The sequence below is a fragment of the Ctenopharyngodon idella genome, chromosome 16, assembly GCF_019924925.1.
Source record: "Ctenopharyngodon idella isolate HZGC_01 chromosome 16, HZGC01, whole genome shotgun sequence".
Classification (NCBI taxonomy): domain Eukaryota; kingdom Metazoa; phylum Chordata; class Actinopteri; order Cypriniformes; family Xenocyprididae; genus Ctenopharyngodon; species Ctenopharyngodon idella.
In genome coordinates this window covers 32,401,443-32,416,433 of record NC_067235.1, presented here as the reverse complement: position 1 = coordinate 32,416,433, position 14,991 = coordinate 32,401,443, and the positions used below count along the sequence as shown (strand labels likewise).

General features: G+C 32.1%; 1 protein-coding gene across 1 annotated transcript in view; it reads left to right on the top strand.

The window, feature by feature from the left end:
- slc9a1a (solute carrier family 9 member A1a) overlaps window positions 1-14,713 on the top strand; it is a 46,302-nt gene extending 31,589 nt beyond the window's left edge. The window contains exons 6-12 of the mRNA XM_051865340.1: window positions 2,141-2,230; window positions 4,186-4,256; window positions 4,874-5,050; window positions 5,870-5,984; window positions 6,091-6,192; window positions 6,484-6,565; window positions 7,895-14,713. Coding sequence (XP_051721300.1) covers window positions 2,141-2,230; window positions 4,186-4,256; window positions 4,874-5,050; window positions 5,870-5,984; window positions 6,091-6,192; window positions 6,484-6,565; window positions 7,895-8,202 — 945 coding nt within the window. The 3' untranslated portion in view covers window positions 8,203-14,713. The remainder of the gene's footprint in view (window positions 1-2,140; window positions 2,231-4,185; window positions 4,257-4,873; window positions 5,051-5,869; window positions 5,985-6,090; window positions 6,193-6,483; window positions 6,566-7,894) is intronic.
- The last annotated feature ends 278 nt before the right edge of the window (window positions 14,714-14,991 follow it).

Sequence of the window (14,991 nt, the reverse complement as noted above, 5' to 3'; positions counted from 1 at the left end):
AGATTCCAGGAAGTTTCTCTCCTTTGTGGAGGCCGCTGGAAGAATGTTGGTCTTCTAGTCTTTGTTCTGGTGTTAAAATCATGTGGTGTCAGGTTTAAATGGTGTGTCTCTATTCACACATTTAAACAAGGACATAAGGGACGGTCTCAAATTGCGAGGTTTGTGTTACCCTATTTGTGTTTTATGTTCAGGACATGTTTGTGATTATTGTGACGTGTGGTCTATATGTCAGATATACATTGACCCCAAAAAGTATTTAGACACTTATGCCACACTTCAAAATGACTGCATTAGATTTAATCAAAATATCAAACTGAGGCCTTTTTTTAAAAGTAAAGATAAAACTTTCTTAATAAAAAACTTGAGAAAGTAAATGCAGTATTATTTCATTATGATTTCATGTTATAATTTTTAAACTGTTATTCAGTTTATCGATGGTAAAAAAAAAAAAAATGTCTTTGTAAAATGATTTTCTGGACAATCTTCCCTCCTTGTAATTTTATTTTAATGTTATACAATGCCCAATGCAATGCAGTTCTATCTAATGCAGTGAATTAAATACATTTTTAGGTGTACCTATTTGGGGTCATTGCCTTTAGGTGCAGACCTGACAATTGTGCTATCCATTTAATTTGATTAATTTTTTCTTATATATATATATATAATATATATATACACACACACACACACACACTACCTGTCAAAAAACATTGCTATTTTTAATGTTTTTGAACAAAGTCTCTTATGCTCATTAAGGCTGCATGTATTTCATAATAAATATAAAATAAATTTAAAATATAATTTATTTTTGTGATGCAAAGCATCATTACTCCAGTCTTCAGTGTCACATGATCCTTCAGAAATCATTGTAATATGATGATTTATTATCAATGTTGGAAACAGTTGTGCTGCTTATTTATTTTATAACCTGTGATACTTTTTTCAGGATTCTTTGATGAATAAAAAGTTTAAAAATATCAGCATTTATTTAAAATAGAAATCTTTTGTAACAATATACACTACCGTTCAAAAGTTTGGGGTCAGTAAATTTTTTTCTTTCTATTTTTTTTTTTTTGAAAGAAATTAATACTTTTATTCAGCACGGATGTGTTAAATTGATAAAAAGTGATAGTAAAGATTTATATTGTTAGAAAAGATTTATATTTTGAATAAATGCCGTTCTTTTTAACCTTTTATTCATCAATGAATCCTGAAAAAAAGTATAAAAAAAAAGGTTCCAAAAAAAAATTAAGCAACACAACTGTTTTCAACATTGATAATAACTGAGTATCAAATATCAGCATATTAGAATGATTGCTGAAGGATCATGTTATATATATATATATTATATATATATATATATATATATATAATATATATAATGTGTGTGTATATGTGTGTATGTTTATGTATGTATATATATGTGTATGTATATGTGTGTGTGTGTGTGTATGTATATATATATATATATAAATTGTTTTATTTTTATTATTTATTTTATTTTATATTTTATTTATTCAATGCAATGCAGCAATACAATTTTACGTGGACTATTTGGGGGCTATCTTTTTTTTTTTTTCTTTCTTGCTGCATAGAGTTTGTGCTTTTCACAGGAAGTGGAAGGTGGAGACAGTTTGCAGTGTCAGATGTGATGGTGCATTTGCTATTGCTGCATGCGGTGTAGCGTGATCTCTGCCAGCATCTGACCTTGAGGAAAAACCCTCAACCGCAATGTAATAAACGCTGCAGTCACAGTCACAGTCCAAGCCCCGTCTTTCATTGCTTAGCATAGTATGAAAAATCATGGTATGGACAAGTGAGGACATGCTATGAATTACAGCTCAGTGTTGAAGGACAGGAGGTGCCGCCCACTGTGTGTAAATGTAATTGTTTCCTTGTCATGACTTGCAGTTCTTTCAGGGGTCAGGAGGATTTACTTTTTTATTTTTTGGAATCAGAATTGGAACAAGAATTATAAAATCCCTTTCTATTCCTATTTTCATGCCCATATTCTTATACACACACACACACAAACACGTTACACTGCATAGTTTGAATGAATGAAGCTGTATCGTTTGCATTTAAATAGGACCATCTGTAAGCATACATCAGTTTCCCTCCTCTCTCTTTGTGTTGGCAGGGTATGACCATTCGACCTCTGGTGGACCTCCTGGCAGTGAAGAAGAAACAGGAAACAAAGCGATCCATTAATGAGGAGATTCACACACAGGTTTGAGTTTACTCCCATCTGTGATCAGGAATATTTTATGCTGTCTTATTATTCTGCCAGTCCCACACAGATTCACACATTCCTGTTCAGCTTTGTTAGATCAGTTAATTATTATAATTTACTTATTTTGTTCACTTGTTTGAGTTTGTGTAACACCCAGTCCTACTACTGAAGGTGTTTGAGTGCCACCTGCTGGTTGTGTGCTGGTACAGTCACAGTTTCATACAGAAATGCAGCTTGATATTTTTTTTTAGAATGACAGGAATCAGAACATTTTAATACCAAGTGAATTGATGAATTTCACGAAATCGGTCCAGAATATTTTCAGGTCATATTTCACCGTAAAATGGAAAAAAAAAAAAATAATAATAATATTTTGCATAAAGAAAATAAAGCCCATTTTTAGGACCACTGTGATTTTTCTATGATATGATCTTGTGCATGTTTATTATGTCTACTGTTCTGTGTTTACAGAAATAGCAACTTGATTTTTTATATATATATATATATATTAGTCAAACCAAAAATTATTCAGACACTAGATATAATTTTTTTATATATTTTTACTAGTGGGTGCAGGACACTATAGTTCATTTATGTAAGTGAGGATAGCAAAATAAAGTAAACTGAGACACATTATACTCAAAAAGTCTTCATACAGTTCTTCATTCAGCATTTTTTATTAATATAAAACTGCTATGTTAACAGTCTAAATGAGTAAGTCATTGAGTCATTCATTTATTCGATTATATTTTGCATAAAGAAAATAAAGCCCATTTTTAGGACTACTATGATTTTTTTGCATTTTGATATTAATTTCATGAGAATTAAGCACATTCTTTTTACCATAATGCAGAAAAAAAATTTAATTATTAATGCAAATGCAACAAATGCATAATGTAAAATACATTTTCATTATTATTTATGCTGATTTAAAAGTAAATTGAAGTAAAAAATGACTGTAAAACTGTAATGGTAAATGCATTCATGAGAATCTAAAGAGAAATGCCATCAAGAATTTATATATATATATATATATATATATATATATATATATATATATATATATATATATATATATATATATATATATATATATATATATATTACACAGTCAAACCAAAAATTATTCAGAAATTTTTGATATTTTTCTAGAGGGTGCAGGACACTATAGTTCATTTATGTAAGTGAGGATAGCAAAATAAAGTAAACTGTGACATATTATACCCAAAAAATTCTTCATACAGTGGACTACCAGTAAAATTTATAAAAATATGTAACCAAAAATTATTCAGACACTTTGACCTGACCATGTTTTGCTTCAGTGTTACCTGACATAATTAAATTATTTTTTTCTGACACAGTTTCTGACACAATTTTTTTCTGACACAGTTAACTCTGAGATCTTATCATATTTTATTACCATTTTTTAAAACTATAGTGAAGAAACTGAATTAATGAATGAAATGTATAAGCTGTCTAAATAGATTTTGGTTTGACTAATATATATATATATATATATATATATATATATATATATATATATATATATATATATATATATATATATATATATATATATATATATATATATATGAACTTAAATGTTTACAAAGTCTCCATCCTCATGAGTTTAATGTGAACGTTCTTCAGAAAAAGCAGGATGTGGTTTGTATGCAGACATGAGCTTGGATCCACTCCAGAAAACTCAGTACAGAACAAATTGCCCACAAATTGGCATTTATTCACCACTTATAAAACTGATTGTTGCTATGGAAACACCCATTTGCATGAGCATCTCATCATCTTTAATGCTTTGAGTGACTAGCAGAAATCTCTGCTGTCCACTTTATTGCTCACTGTCAACATCATATTCAGCTGTAGCTTTATTATTGCCAGTCATTTTCGTTTATGTTTGTTTAATAGCGAGTACATGTTCATTTTTTTGTCTTCAGTTTTTGGACCATCTGCTAACTGGCATTGAGGATATCTGCGGACATTATGGACATCATCACTGGAAGGACAAGTACGTATAAAACCGAAAAAGACAAATTTTGTGATTATTTGAACTGTATATGAAATCATAATGACTCCTACGTCTGGTCTTGATGATTGATGAAGAATGTTGATGTGATCTGTTTTTGAATGAGTGGCGTCAATGATGTTTGGCCATTGAAATCAGACATGATTTTAGTTTATTTGGTTGAGGTCACAGTCTTTTTCATCCTTATATACTCTGCTGTTGTTGTTGCTACAGAGAAAGTGAGTTTTAGGATTAAATTTGGGATCAGAGAAGGAGAAGCACAAGTAGTTTGGTCCATTTAATGCAGTGTTACAAAAACATGCTGGATGTCAAGAGATTCAAATTGTTCTTATGAACTACACATCATCTTGGTGTATATATATATATATATATATATATATATATAATATTTATTTATTATAGTTATAGTATTTAAAGTATTTAAATAAAGTATTTAAAGGTGTGTGTGCCCGTCTCAGCAGTTCCACATTGATTTCAGACACAGCTTTAGTGTTTCCTCTGCCACTGATGATGGGTTTGTTATCTGGACTTCTGCAGAAAATAAAAATAACCCTCCAGCGATCATATCAGAAGCTTCACCATTTCCTTCTCATTTCCAGACTGAACCGGTTCAATAAGAAGTACGTGAAGAAGTGCCTGATAGCGGGTGAGCGCTCCAGAGAACCTCAGCTGATCGCCTTCTACCACAAGATGGAGATGAAGCAGGCCATCGAGCTGGTGGAGAGTGGCGGCGGATCCAAGCTGCCTTCTGCCATGCCGTCCACCGTCTCCATGCAGTGAGTGCCCACCTGACCTCCATCAGGATTTGTTTTAGAATTTATGGAATGTAGATAGAATATGGAATTGTGTAGGATGCATATCGAATGCATTGAATTTAAAGAAAGAAGATGTCATAGAATGAAAAGAAGAATGTGTAGAGTTAATAATATGCATGCTTAAGAGTATGTGTGAAATTCATGGAATGTGTTTGAATGTATGGAATTTTGTATTGGAATGTGTGGAATTTTTGGAATGTGTATGAAATATAGAGAATGTGTGGAAGTTTTGGAATGTGTATGAAATTTAGAGAATGTGTGGAATGCATTCAATATATGAAATGGAATGAAAGAATTTTATATAAAGCATTGCACAGAGAATGTGTGAAATTTATGGAATGCATATAGAATGTGGAATGTATGGAATCTGTAGGGAATTTATATGATGGATGGAGAATGTGTGGATTTTCTAGAATATACAGTAATGGCCAAAAGTGAGTTTAATGTCCCTACAAGCTCAATTAAATCATCAAAATATGAGGAAAATATTTTATATTTTGTAAATATTTTAAATATGAGGGAAGAACAAAACACTAAACTTGGTTAAGGTATTTATCTGACAATTGTTTTTTATTTTTTGGCAAAAAAGGCAAACTACAGCTTTTATTTTACTATGCAAAAACAAAAAGCTCACTGAAAAAAAGCATAGATTGACAACAACAACATAATCAATTATTAATATTTCCTTGTTTCTCTCTTGCTTTTGCTTATGTTCATAATTTCTCTGTATGACAGCCTGGCCAAAAATTATTACATCTGCACAATTTGTCATGTTTCCAGGAACATCCATCCCAAGAAGCTTCCTCAGGACCGAGCTCTGCCGCAGCTCTCCAAGGCCCGTGAGGAAGAGATCAGGAAGATTCTGCGCACAAACCTGCAGAAGACCCGCCAGAGAGTGAGCGTCAGCACTTCACTGCCGATCCTCAAACAAGGCTTTTTTTGCATTTAATTAATTCATGAGATTAACTTGGATCAAACTAGATTGTCTTCTGTATTTTCAGCTGCGCTCGTACAACAGACACACACTGGTGGCGGATCCGTATGAGGACGGCTGGAACGACATCCTCATCAAACGGAAGAAAATGATAGAGCTGGAAAAGAAGGTTTGACGTTAACAATGGATTGACTCATCATTGGACATGACGAGATTATCGATGTTAGCTGATTAGAGAAGTTGTGTCGTTTCCAAAATCTATCGATAGCCTTATTAATTCATTCTATTTTAATTTCAGCAATTTTGTGCATCTCAATTAATTGTTATACTCTATTATATATGTATATTGGCGGTATATAAATTACTCATCTCAGTTGACACAAAAGAGTCATTGATAGCTGGAATGTGCTTTATTAATCACAATAGATGTCACCGTTGAAGGTTCTCTCCCTACTTTCAGATATCACAGATGAACAATTACCTGACTGTTCCAGCTCCGCCTCCCGATTCACCGACCATTGCTCGAGCTCGACTGTCTTCGGGTGAGGCGGACGTTTACTTTGCTGAATCACAGATATGTGATTTTAGGATCCTGTTGTGTCACTGAAACCTTTTTCTTTTCTTTTGCTCTGAGTGGGTTCGGCTCCAGGTCTTTCCTCTCGACAATCATTCAGGCTTCAGTTGTTGCGCAGCGCCCCCTGTTGACTCAGCAGATTTAATCATATGCATAACTCTTTATGTTCAACACACTCGAGCCATATTCCTTACAAACATCTACCAAGTTATTATTACAGTAAAATTGTGGTAAATGGATATTAATCACCATTGTCATCATAAATGAAATAAAACAACATGGCAAAAAGAATCTGAAAGCTTCATACACTATTTGATATAGTGAATTACTATGGTTCACAGTAGTAAAAATAACTGTAGTACTTTGGCATAAACTATAGCAACAATGGTGCATTTTTAAGGGATATCAGATGTTTTAAGCGCAATTATGGGCCATAGAAGTCAAGAAATGGATCATATTGCAATAATTGGAGAACCATCTTGAATCCCTAATTAAAGTAAATTATTTATTTTTATTAGTAAATTGCATAAAATAATTGTGTACTATAACAAAACATTTTCGTATTCAGACTTATTTTCCAGTAAAATCACTTGAATTTAGTTAAAAAAAAAAAAAAATATATATATATATATATATATTTTCTTTGACTATATTTAGATTGTTAATTGATAAATATTGATAAATAGTTTTTTTCTTGTTTTAAGCATAAAATTGTATTGTTTTAAGCATTTGTCATAACATTTTGTTAGATTTTTGCTTCCAACAAGAAAAAAGTCTATATGCCAATGGGGCAAAAATATTTATAATCCTTTGCAAATTATATAATTAATTGTACTTATGTTTTTTAAGTACATCTATCTTTAAGTAAAAGTGCTATTTTACTATTATTTATGTACTATAATAATATTTTATAAATATATTTTAAATTAGGTTTTATTTTAATATTGTCATTTTCATTTCAGTTTAAATTTGAGTACTATTGTTATACGTTTTGTAATTTGTATTTTTATATATATATATATATGCTTTTTTATTTTAGTTTTAGTAATTTTAGTATTTCAGCTTAACCTTAATTTATTTCAGTTAGTTGCAAGACAAAATTTCTAATATTCAATACATTTAGATGAAGTTTTTCATCTAATATTTATATTTTACTTTATATCAGCTTTGTTTTAGTTAATAGTTTCAGTTTAATAGGTCTAGTTTTAGTTGAAAAATAACAACACTGGAGTAAAACACTGAGATTAAGAGTAAAATAAAAGATTTTCTGACAGATTTCCACTCTTCCCTCACACAGACCCTCAAGCATGGGGCATCAAGGCCGTCACAGAAAGCATCCCCATAATTAAAGTGGACCTCGCCTCACCCCAGAGTCCAGAGTCTGTCAACATGGTGGACGAGTTCAGCAAAAAAGGAAGCCAGCCGAAAGAGAGGGAGGAGGAGGTCGGCCTGGTGATGAAAGTACCCTCTCCTGCGAAGGAGAGAAAGGACAAAAAGGCCGACGAGGATGACGACAAGGAGCCGCAGCAACGGCTCATGCGCTGTCTCAGCGATCCGGGCCCCGCCGCCGAAGAGGAAGACGAGGATGAACCCTTCCTCCCCTGAGAGAGCAGACGAGGATGAACGAGCCTCAGCCGTCTCCTCTCAGACAGTATCTGCAGTCCTTAACTGCTGTAACATGGAGGACAGATTTATATTCTATAGGAAGCCAAAACGAGAACGTCAGAAAAACCAAACTGTTGATGAACTAAATTAAAGAAAATGAAAGGGAGCGATCAAAAAAAAAAAAAGCCATTTATTATTTTTTTTTTGCTTGTCATTTGTTCTTTTCATTTTAAGCCTAAAGGCTTGTTCACACCAAGCACAATATTTATAATAGTAATAAAACGTTAAAGAAAAATCATTCTAAATATAAAAGAATAGCTGAGTCCACAACAACTGTGACAATAACGGCATCGTTACAATCAGTTTCAGAATGAGTTTGATGAATGATAAAAAATATTGAGCAAATCAGGATCCACCCAATTTTAAAGTGTTCGAGCATTTATTATTATTAAAAATATATATTTTATTGAATTATAACATACTATTAATACATACTGTAAAATTTAAAGAGTATTTCATAATTATAATATATTGCATCATAATACAATATATGTTATAATAAATGTATTAATAGAATTGTTATTATCGTTGTTGTTGTTAATTACTTTTGCTTTCAAACACTAAACCAATTGAGCTTTTATTTTGGCGGAAAGGTCGCAGGGAGACTTTAACGCTTCTCTCTGTTGACAACAGATTTATAAACGATTCTCATTATGAACCTGAGAAGATGGCTGGCGCACGTTACGTTCCCAAATGCAAATTATAAGCGACTCAAACACACACACACAGCACTTGCAGAGTAACATTTACTGTGAATCAAAAATGAACACAGTGCTGTGCTTTACTCTGAAACATGCAGCGCGTCAGACTATATATTTATATAATTACATCTGAACTGTTGCGACTTTAAGCCATATCACATTCTTCCAACTATGTATTGTCAAAATTCATAAAGTTTCTGGGCAACTAGGAAGTAATATCACTTCGACAACGATTTTTACTCTCATTAGGTGCTTTGATCCCTGGCTAACATGCTAATAGTGTCCCGCAGATGGCGCTGTGAGCTCTAAAATAAAATAAATGTATTACAAAATGTATCATTTTGCAGTTTATTTAGTCTGTTTTAGGCCATTTTGCAATTTCAGTCATCACACAGTAACCCCGCCCCCAACCCAAACCTTTTTTCTCCAATGTCGGAAAATAAGGAAATGTGGAAAAACACATTTCAGTATAGTTATCGTATTAGATATTGTTCTTGGTGTGAATAGGCTTTAACACCGTGTCCTTACCAGGCATGACGCGATTCAAAGGTTTTAATCTCAACTAGCGATGAGTGGAAGAACATTTTGTCATTGAGCCCTAGTGAAATCTCATTGGTCCTTGAACACATGATGCCTGGTTTGAACTCATGTCAGTCGGCAAGTAAATGTTGCCGCTCCAGCATTTACTGTGGAATAATAATATTCCGCACGAGGGAACAGATCTATGCATTACCAAACGCTCGCACTGTTCAGTCTCATTCTATATTCAGGTGAAACGCTTCTGTTGTTGTTTTCAAAGCATTGATGCGTTCTTGTTCGTTCACATAAGTTGGCTTTTGTTTTTGTGACGCGGGTATCATTAGTTATGTTTTACCTCTAGGGGATTTAGACTCGTTTATCAGGAGCAATATGAAACCGGTCACATTATGGCCTTTCTTATATTTATCAGCCAGATGGTGCATATTTACTCTGGCTAATTATTTCGTCGACACGCTAACCACACGTGGAGGACCATTCAGGTCACGCTCTGTTCGCAGTGCACATAACAAACCTGAGAATGAAGTAGAGACTCGTGGAGATTGCACAAAGAGATTTACATATGTAAAGACTTTATTTTACACCAAAAAGTTGCATGACCAACTTGATTGGTTGTGATCATGTTTCCTGTTTTGTTTTCTTTGCGTATACTTTATATAATATCAAAGAACATTTTCATCTAGTAATCTTTTATTCCCTTTAAATGCACTCAATCGCTTTGGTGACTGGTGAAAAAGATCTGGACCATCTTATCAACAAGCCTCGATGTAAAGAAAGAGTTCATGCAAACGTGATTGTCATTATTTACTCACCCTCATTTCATAACACAAACCCATATGCAGATTTTTCTCCCCCCCCATGGATACATTATGTTTTTATTTTGATTCTTCATGCAACTTTTTTCCATAAAAGTTCTTAGTGACCTCATCTGTCGATCTCTGAAAAAGTACAAAAGTATCATAACAGTCATTCGTATGACTTTCTTCTGAAGTCATCAGAAGCCCATTTTGAAATTGAGAATGCAAGTCATAATTATGAGATAAAAAGTAGAAATTATGACATACTAAGTCATAAGTATGAGATAAAAAGTGGACAAAATTCGGAAAAAGTCATAATGACAAATAAAAATTGACAAAAAAGTCAAAACTGACACATAATTCATAATTATGAGATAACAAGGCTAAATTACGACACTAAGCCAGAATTATGGTATAAAAAGTGGGAAATTCACAAAGTCAAAGTTATGATTGTGGTATAAAAAGCCAAATATATGAGATAAAAAGTCATAATTGTGGTATAAAAAGCCAAAAATATGAGATAAAAAGTCATAATTAGATAAAAAGACGAAATTACAACACTCTAAGCCACAATTATGATATAAAAATATAAATTCTGAGATAAAAAAAAGTCATGATAAAAAGTAGAAATTGACAGAACGTGAAATTATGAGATAAAAAAGGCAAAATTACGACACTCTAGCCACAATTATGATATAAAAAGAGAAAATTGACAAGACAATTGTGAGAAGTCAAAATTATGATTTGGAAAGTATGACAAAAATTTGAAATTGAGATACAAAAAGTCATAATTGTGAAAATTGTCAAAATTGACACATAACTCATAATTATGAGATAAGGCAAAATTATGATACTAAGCCAGAATTATGATATAAAAAGTGGAAAGTGACAAAGGTCAAAGTTATTATGTACAAAGTCGTAATTGTGGTATAAAAAGTCAAAATTATGTGATAAGAGGAAAAATTATGAGATAAAAAGTCATAATTGGATAAAAGGCTAAATTGACACTCTAAGCCACAATTATGAGATAGTCATATAATAAAAAGTGAAAATTGACAAAAAAATTTAAAGTATGAGATAAAAAGTCATAATTAGATTATAAAAAGGCAAAATTACGACACTCTAAGCCACAATTATGATATAAAAAGTGGAAATTGACAGTAAGTCAAATTTATGATGTACCAAGTCAGTTGTGAGAAGTCAAAATTAGAAGTGGAAATTATGACAAAAAATTTATGACAAAGTCAGCTGACAAGTCATAATTGTGAGATACAAAATCAAAATTGAGATAAAAAGATAGTTGACAAAAAGTAGATTGTATGTCATAAATGTCTTTTATATTGTAATTTTGACTATGACTATGAATGTTACATTTTCATTACATTATTCATATTTTCGACTTATGTCTGTCATAATTATGATTTACCAAATCATGATTTTTTTTTTTTCATGACCTTCCATACTAAGCTGCCTAAATGGAAACCGATTTCTAATGTTTGCGTGAATTAGTTTGACACTTTCCCGAATCTCTTCACCCTGTAGCTCTGCCTTCGCACACATATATTACTGCCAGTGTAGTGGAAAGACGGGATGGGAAATGTTGATTCATGAAGTGTTGCGTGATGACCCTCAAGCAGTGTGATTGTATCCTGAAAGATCTATGCAGAGTGTGAAGTTCAAGCAGAGCTCTTGCTCTTCTAAAAGCTGTACGTTGAATTATTCCCTTTAAAACCTTTGCACCACGAGTATCAAAACACTGTCCTTTGATTCTTTTTTACAACCCCAGCAGATCCTGCTCTGTAGGTGCATTGCATATTAAAAAGAATCAATTATATATGAAATTCAGAAACTCTTTTGCATGCACAGAGAGTAGATTAGTCTTATTTTAATCTAAGATGTGGTAAAATCATATCTATATATTTTATGTGAACTCTAAAGGTCCATATATATATATGTCTATATTCTGCTATTACAATGCTAACTGACCAATTATTTTCTGAGCTTCTTTTGCCTTTGAAAAGAGAGGATGTCCTCTCTTCTGACCTTCTTGCTTTGGGTGTTTAGTCAGACATGCTGCTCACGGGATTGTGCTTCACCTGATTGTGCTTGTTCACGTCTCACCTGCGCTGTTGTGCTTGACGAATGTTTCACAGCCGTCATTATTCGATGCAAATCACCTTGATGTACAACATGGACTGCAGTATTCACATGAATGACCATCTCTAATAAAGAGGAGAGGTGAAAACATTTAAAGGAATATTACAGCCACAAATGAAAATTCTGTCATTTACTCAACATTATTTTGTATAAACCTGCATGCTGTTATTTTCCAGAGTTTTGAAAAAATACGAGAATATGGGTGATGTTAGATTAAAAAAAGACGTTGTTTGGAATTAAATACTTAAGAGTCTATGACTGGATCTTTATTACAGTGATTATTATGTTTCTAGCATGTTATATGTTTGGGAACAGTTCTTCTAAACCTAATTGATGGAGTGTGTAGCTTTTCATTTCTTAAACAACCATCATGGCCATATTCCAGGATGACAAAGCCAAGATTCATCAGGCTCAAATTGTGAAAGAATGGTTGGGAGGAGCATGAAGAATCATTTTCACACATGAATTGGTTACTTAAATTCATTGAAAGTCTGTTATTTCCATCAAGAGGTGCATCTATTTTTAAAAAATGAAAAGCTACACACTCCATCTATTAGGCTTAAAAGAACTGTGGCTAAACAGAAGTTTTACTGTCAATTTAGGTGTCCCTTCATCCTCGGTGGCTCACGTCACCTGTGGTGTACCCCAGGGATCGATTTTAGTACCATTATTATTTTCGTTTTTATATATATATATATATATAGATGTATATATATATGTATATATATATGTGTGTATATATATATATATATATATGTGTATATATATATATATATGTATATATATATATATATGTATATATGTATATATATATGTATATATGTATGCACCTTCTGGGATTAATTATTAGTAAATTTGTGGACGACACAACTTTATATACCTATAAAATATCAAATTTTGGCTCACAAATAACTTTTTGCTACTTAATGACGATAAAACCCAAATCATTCCGTTTGAGGCACCCTTACTCCATATCTTACTTCTGATGTTAAAGATGAAGGATTTCAGCTAGATAATAGTCTTAAAATAGACAAATCAAACTAATTTTTTGGGCCTGGAATTGTAGTTGTATTATTAATTGAAATTTTATTATAGTTAATATTTTTAATGAGTGTTTATTTTTATATTTTCCATTTTCAAGTTTTAGTAATTTTATTGTTTTTGTCATTTTTAGTAGGTTTTTTTGTCTCTATATATTTTTTATTAATTTCTATTTTAATGTTATTTTAATACATCAAGTTTAACTAAATTGAAATGAGAAATGTTTCAAATAACTTATTTTATGTTTTTAGTTTGAACGACATGAGGGTGATTAAATGATAGAATTTACATTTTTGAGTGAAATATTCCTGTAAACTTTATTTTTCTTTGTTATGAAGCTGAATGCCAATGATGAGTTTGTTTTAATGGTATTCTGTGTATTTAATAATTGTGCTAGCTTGCATATATTTTCTACATTTTGTTTATGCTTGAGTTTTATTTTTTATTGCTTGGCACTGATTATTTTGGCTAGCCAGCTGATTGAATATTAAGTCTTTTGTTGTGTAATTTTCTACTCATATTCACCATAAAGCCTTTTGATACAAACATCAAGTGTTTGATGTTCGGTTCACGATGGTTTACTTTTGCTTTGCATAATTTTGCCTTCTGTTGTCAGAGTTTATTACGGTTTTATCATGAAGCATATGGACGATTCTGTGAGTTTACATTATTTTGTCTTTTGTTTTTTGTGCATGCTGTAACTTTAAACTGCTGTTCATGTGTGTATGATCATGCAGATTCAGACAGGATCTACGCCTCATGCTGTTTGTAATCATAAAAGCTTATTTACGGTTTCAGGCAGTTTGTTATTATTCATGGCCAGTGATGCTTATCGTTTCGCTCCAGACACTTTAATGGCCTGCGTTCATTTTTATGTTATTTGTGACGCCGGGAAGCGACTCGAATGCAGACTAACGTACAAGACTGATCAAACCGGTTGTTCTCTGAAATGAGTGTGTGATCATGTTAATATGTCTGTACACATGAAGCCTTTCACATGATTTTAAATGTCTTATCTCATTTTTTCAGTCTTGTTTGGTGCCGTTGAAATTACTGTAATCTTCAACTTTTGCTTTAATTTCAGGGTTTATTCTGGAGAGATGTTGTTGTTGTTGTTGTTTATGGATAATCCTGATGAATATATGACTGAACTGTAACTGCACTCAAACATGCTTACTGTTCTTAAACTCTAAATGAAATTACATTTACTGAAATGTGCATGAATTATGTGCTGTTATTTATTTTACCAAAAGACACCAAATACAAGGCAACGGAACAATCTGTTAATTTGTGGTGAGAAGATCTTGCTAATATGATCTTGAGCTTTCATCTTCATAACTTTAGTTTCATAGTCTTTTGTTTTTAAACAGATATAACCTTTCCTCATTAAATTTAATAGGCCGTTTGAAGCACTTTAATGTGAACAGAACCTTTCAAACATAATCATTTCAAAATTATAGCAATAATTAAGCCATACATTTAATGATTTACTATGG